The sequence below is a fragment of the Pyrus communis genome, chromosome 5 (genome assembly GCF_041283825.1).
Source record: "Pyrus communis isolate YQ-2024b chromosome 5, ASM4128382v1, whole genome shotgun sequence".
Classification (NCBI taxonomy): domain Eukaryota; kingdom Viridiplantae; phylum Streptophyta; class Magnoliopsida; order Rosales; family Rosaceae; genus Pyrus; species Pyrus communis.
This window is the reverse complement of record NC_142569.1, coordinates 29142998-29149393: the sequence shown is the minus strand read 5'-3', so window position 1 is coordinate 29149393 and position 6396 is coordinate 29142998. Positions and strand designations below refer to the sequence as shown.

General features: G+C 36.1%; 1 protein-coding gene across 1 annotated transcript; it reads left to right on the top strand.

The window, feature by feature from the left end:
- The first annotated feature begins 1859 nt into the window (after positions 1-1859).
- Positions 1860-5520, top strand: LOC137725359 (purple acid phosphatase). Its single transcript, XM_068464017.2, has 8 exons — positions 1860-2419; positions 2637-2834; positions 2991-3102; positions 3434-3663; positions 3870-4008; positions 4450-4670; positions 4989-5110; positions 5216-5520. Exons 1-8 carry the CDS (start codon positions 2225-2227, stop codon positions 5409-5411), a joined length of 1413 nt encoding a protein of 470 aa, XP_068320118.2. The 5' UTR covers positions 1860-2224; the 3' UTR covers positions 5412-5520.
- The last annotated feature ends 876 nt before the right edge of the window (positions 5521-6396 follow it).

Genomic DNA, 6396 nt, shown 5'->3' with positions numbered 1-6396 from the left:
TTAGTTTTGTACATGTTTAATCATCTTTAAAAAACCAAAAGCACATAGCCTTGTTGATGTGAAACTAAAGCATGATTTAAAGCTTCATATGTGAACATAGTGACCATATACAACCTATGTGAGTTTTTGAGCCTATTGAAAGTGTGTGCATTTTTCATACACTCCTATTCTTTCATGTGTAATGAACTTATGTGACTTACATCTCTAGAACTTGTGTAACGATCTTTCGAAATGTTTGTCATTGATTGCATGAACTTGAAAAGGATAGAGGCATTAGGTTTATCACCATGGCCCAAATAAGCATGTTTCCTAAAGAAAAATGATATCATTAGATTGCCAATTTGAGCCGTATATGTTGAGCCTTTTATTTCTTATCACTATGCTCATGACACAAGTGCAAAGTTTAGTTTTCAACTTTGGTATGAGATGTAATAACGTATAGTTTGGATGACCTTCTAGTGTTCAGATCTACCCGTTTAATTCCTGGGCCCTTTAGTCAACATCCAACAACTATTTTCTACTATGACTAATGTTATTTATAGGGGTATGCTATCCACACATCCCTTTTTACTTCTCACACATCCTTGTTACTTTATGTTCGTTGATCTTCTTCAATTCATCCGATCTGACAGCTAAAAACCAAAAAAGTGTGGGAGAAGTAAAAAAGGGTGTGTGGATATCACACCCTTATTCATAACATATTTTTGTACTACATTTTCATATTATCTTAGGTGGCATCAATGGCTGATCTAGGATTTCAAGTTCGGGGGGTCCGAACATAAAAGCTCAAAAAAAGAAAAAAAAATATTAGACTAATTTGGTTCCGTATCACTATTTTCTACTGAATTTGGTTCATTGAATAAATCAAGATTAATCTCAAAGGTAATAAAACCAACAAATTCTCCTCAGCAACATAACACAATTAGTGACTCTACAAAGATAAAATTTGTTAATGTAACATATATATTATTAATTGGGAGTTACGACTAGAGTCTAGGATTTAAAAACTTATATGAATTTGGAATAAATAAAATTAGGCAGCTAAAGGCGGTGGAAGGGCAAATGGTGGTGGGGAATAGGGTAACTTGGGTTTAAAGTTGGAAGGCAGCGACGACTGGAGTTGGGAGTTCTTAAATATAATTTGGAGATACTAGAAAAGACCAGGGTTCTCAGGCTCTATAGAGAAAACAAAGATATTTTAGTTTTTAAATTTTTTATAACAACCTGGCTCAAAAACGGTGTCGATTTGGCTAGGTCTTTTAAAACAAAAATTAAAAACCTATTCTTCTTCTTTGTTATAAGCATTGCTGCCTGCATATCCATGGAGGCAACAAGCCTCTTCACTGCACCTGCCCAAATTGTTGGAAGGTCCTGAAGGTCGATCACAAGTTTTTCTTCGGGCTTCCAAAGGATCCCGGGACCCCCCGGGTCCCTATATGGAATCGCCAGTGGATGACATTTGATGTGGACAGCTACATCATTTGAACTCGGGTCCCTATATGGAATCGCCAGTGGGTGACATTTGATGTGGACAGCTACATCATTTGAATTAATCAGATTTTTAAATTTAGTTCATTATTTGATAAACTAATAATTAAGAAAAACTAGTTAATTAAATGATAATTGTGGTATACAAGGAGTCTTTCTCCTTCTTTTCTTTTGATTTTGCAATTTTTTCAAATGATGTAGCTATCCACATTAGATACTACCTAAATTTATATAAAAATATGATATATAAAAACATGATATAAATAGTGTTACTCTTCTATTATTTCCATCGTATAAACGGTAGTGTGCACATGACTCTACTTGTCCAGATTATTTTGTCTACTTGTTCGACAATGACAAAGAACTCGTCTGTGAAGTCAAGCACATGGTATTTTGTCTTTGTTTTTTACCTCCTCTCTTTTCTCTCTCCGGATTCTCACAAGTCAACATTTTACTTCCCCCAAAAATTGCTTTCCATAAATTCCCAGAGCAACACGCATTTGCTAAAAGTGAAATCCAGGCAAAACCCTACTTGCCTTAAGCTTTCAACAGTTGACCTCCAATCTATATTATCCGCATAGACCTATGGATATTCCCCTCATTTTATGATAATAATTTTTTCTATATTAGCATATAACTACTGAATTGTATATACATAGATCAAATATCGGACGTATGCTCAAAAGGGTACATGTGGGTTTGTGGGGTTTGAGGGTCCTCTGCTAATCTGAGCAAGATGGGTGTGCTGGATTTAGCTTCTTCAAGGGCAGCAGCGGCCACTGTTGTAGTGCTGGGTTTGGTCTTGAGCTTTGGAGTGGTGTGCAATGGAGGCAAAACAAGTAGTTTTGTGAGGAAAGTTGAGAAGACTGTGGACATGCCTCTTGACAGTGATGTCTTCAAAGTCCCTCCTGGCTATAATGCACCGCAACAAGTAATCTCTCTCTCTCTCTCTCTCTAGAATTATGAGGCTTTTAGTCAATGGTAGCTCAATTTAGAATACCTGCCATGGAAGAGCTTTGTTAAATTTAGTTATTTCTTTATGCCTTGCTTGTTTAATTTGTGTCTTTCATTAGTTTATACATTGTTTATGTACTTGGACTTACTAAATTTTAAGTAGTTGTATGAAACGTGTGCCCTTTTGACTTAAGGTTCATATTACACAAGGAGACCAACTGGGAAAGGGAGTGATCGTTTCATGGGTTACTGTGGATGAACCCGGTTCCAGTAGTGTGCTGTACTGGAGTGCAAACAGCAAGAAAAAGAAGGCCGAGGGCAAAATTACAACCTATAAATTCTACAATTACACTTCCGGTTACATTCACCACACCACTGTCAGAAATTTAATGGTAAGTTTTGATATGCCCTGAGGTTTCTTTTTACTTCAAATCTTGTAGGATGTGGACTCCATGTAAGATATAATTGGGTTTCGGAATTTGCCGATTGAATTGATAAGTATAACTTGCAACTTGTATTATGATCTGATGAAATCTATTCTTGTGCAGTTCAATACCAAATACTACTATGTGGTTGGAATTGGCCATACCGAGCGGCAGTTCTGGTTTATAACTCCTCCTGAAGTTGGTCCCGACGCCTCTTACACATTTGGACTCATAGGTGAGTGTTTCGTATCAGAATAGGATGCATCAGAAAGTGACGTAGCTACTTAGGTTTGGTTCAGATTTTGGAAGTGGGATTGAAAGAAAATTGTATGCTATTAACTAGCCAGGGGTTGTTGCAATGAGCCACCATACATCTCGAAAGATAGGCAACCAAATTATATTTCTTTATCTTATAAAACTTGTACTCCTGTTTATGTGCAACTTCGTAAATTGAAAGAGAGTGCCTTAACTCGGGAACTGAATAATGACGAGGCTCAACTGTCAGTGTTTCGCGATGTAAATTGCTGGGCTCTGGTCTATGTGCTTATATCTAATATCATTTGCAGGGGATCTGGGACAGAGCTATGATTCAAATAAGACACTTACTCATTACGAGTTAAACCCACAGAAAGGACAAGCAGTATTGTTTGTTGGGGACCTCTCTTATGCAGATAACTACCCAAATCATGACAATGTCAGGTGGGATACTTGGGGAAGATTCGTCGAGAGAAGTGTTGCTTATCAACCTTGGATATGGACTGCAGGAAACCATGAAATCGATTTTGCCCCAGAAATCGTAAGCCTCTCATAACTCATTAGGTTTCTCTGGAAATTGATTTTATTATTTGTCATTTCTCGCGCTTAGATAAGATCATCTGTTGTTACAAGTTTGTTATTTAGTGTATTGATCCTTTGCTGCTCGTGTTGTTTATAAATTATACAAGTCCCAAAAAGTCATCGCGTGAAGTAATTTTCTAAAGATGATTGGCACTTTTGTTGCAGGGTGAAACCAAACCTTTTAAGCCTTACAGTCACCGGTATCATGTTCCCTATAAAGCATCTGGGAGTACTTCCCCCTTTTGGTATTCGATCAAGAGAGCTTCAGCATACATCATAGTCTTGTCTTCTTATTCGGCATATGGTAAGAATGGGCATACACACACACACACATAGGTTTTTCCCTTAATATGTTTAAAAGACACTGCACATATGTAGCAGAAAAATGGAAAGCTTGAAAAGTGAGCTGTATAGCTTTTATAATATTCGTAATGAGATAAATAGATGAATTCATGACTCCTCTTTTGCACCATGTTATATGTCCCGTAAATCAAAGTTAATTCATCTCTAAAAAGGACACCACGTAAATCATTTTGAATATCAGTACGGTTGCTCAAATTTGCAAATATAACCTAGTGATAAATTGTAGTGACTCACTGTATTTCAAACGATAGAATTATGCTTCCAAAACCATCCGTTATACTAAGTGGATGATCTCCAGAGAGCTAGTGAGGCCATCTGTACGAAGTTTGTTAAATTGGGTTCTTGAACAATTTCATTTAACACATCATTCTCTTATTTTAAGGTAAATACACCCCTCAGTACAAATGGCTTGAGGAGGAACTACCGAAGGTTAATAGGAGTGAAACACCATGGTTGATTGTTTTAATGCATTCTCCATGGTATAACAGCTACAACTATCACTATATGGAAGGAGAAACCATGAGAGTGATGTATGAGCCATGGTTTGTGACGTACAAAGTCGACGTGGTATTTGCTGGTCATGTCCATGCGTATGAACGATCTGTAAGTTCTTGATATACATGTCTGTATTAACGAGTTTGGTTTCTCAATTACTTGACGTGGTGATATCTGCATAGAGGTGGACATTATACCTAAAACATTTGTCTCTACTCTCTATTTTTAGCTTGTACAACAAAGTTTTAAATTCAATGAAACATCAGCTTTATCAAACATTTCAATCTTTCGATAAAATATAGGAAATCCATTTAACGACGAGTATACTGCAGAAATTTCTGTCTCTAATACAACCTTCTACTAACCTCCGTTCACAGTAATGATTCAATATGTCAGTACTTGATAAGTGATTTCTGTACAACACAGGAACGTGTATCCAATGTTGCATACAACATCGTAAATGGCATTTGCAAACCTGTGAAAGATCAATATGCACCAGTGTACATTACGATTGGTGATGGAGGAAATCTTGAAGGCTTAGCGACAAAGTAAGTATATCAGTATGCTTGATATATTGGTGTTGCATGACAATCGTCTTTCTATTTGTTAACACTGCATGCTTAATCTGTGAACTTTTTCTTTTTGTGTTGCAGTATGACAGAACCACAGCCCGATTATTCAGCTTATAGAGAGGCCAGTTTTGGTCATGCTACTTTCGACATCAAGAATCGAACCCATGCCTACTATAGTTGGCACCGTAATCAAGATGGATATGCGGTAAAAGCTGATTCGATGTGGTTTTTCAATAGATTCTATCACCCTGTAGATGATTCCACAAGTGCTGAATAATAACAGAGAAGCAAATAAACGTTCTCTTATTGTTCTTTTGAATAAATTCCCAAATGTATTATCAAATAGAAGATTAAAGTTGAAATTTGAATTTCATAATTCTGTGTCATTTTGATAGGCTTTTGAATAATAACAGCATATAAATTTTGCTACATTAGTAGAAAGAGAAGGTTCTAAACCCATCAGAACAGCAAGACAAAAAGAAAGTAATTTGACAACTAAAGACCAAAAACTATTTTAGATTCTGTTTTCAATCGTTCTCTTAGTTTAATTCATCCCCTTACTCATTCCTCTTCCTCATAGTTTTCTCATATCTCAAACATGAATACTAAAAACTAAAAATGACATGATTGTTAAACGAACCTAAATATTTCAAACTCAACTAGTAATGCTTTTTCCCTTAAAAAAATGTATTATTATATTGGGTAAACTACAAAAAATTACCTCAACTATTGATGTCAGGACACTTACATATCTTATCTTTTAAAATTGACGATGTCATACCTCATTTTTAGAATTTGGTACAATGTTATACATTCCGTTACTTGGCCGTTTCCTTTTCAGTTAAATGTTGACGTGACTTGATTCGGGACTCACTTTTTACTAAAAAAATCATTAAAATATTATTAAAAACTAAAAAAAAAAATTATTTAATATTTTTTAAATATTAAAATAATAATAAAAAGTAAAAAATAATAATAATAACCCTCAGTTTGTCCCTCCCCACTCCTCTCTCTTCTCCCCATCTTCATCTTCTTCCCCCAACTTGCAAACCCCCAAAAAAAAAAAAAAAAAAAAAAAATTCCAATTTGTCTTCCCCCGCACCCACACTCAGTTTCCCCCTCCCCCACCCCCTCTTCTCCCTCCTGCAACCCAAAAATAAAAAAATAAAAAATATCCCAGATCTCGTCGATGGGAAGATGGGTGCGTAGAGAAGGTGAAGGATGGGTGCGGAAGAGGATGTGGAGAGTGGTGGATTTGCGGT

Excerpts from the sequence above, each read along its gene's own strand:
- LOC137725359 (XM_068464017.2), top strand. The coding sequence starts at position 2,225 with ATGGGTGTGCTGGATTTAGCTTCTTCAAGGGCAGCAGCGGCCACTGTT. Across the intron at positions 4,009-4,449 it reads GTCTTCTTATTCGGCATATG|GTAAATACACCCCTCAGTAC; the intron begins GTAAGAATGGGC and ends TCTTATTTTAAG. Across the intron at positions 5,111-5,215 it reads CTTGAAGGCTTAGCGACAAA|TATGACAGAACCACAGCCCG; the intron begins GTAAGTATATCA and ends TTTGTGTTGCAG.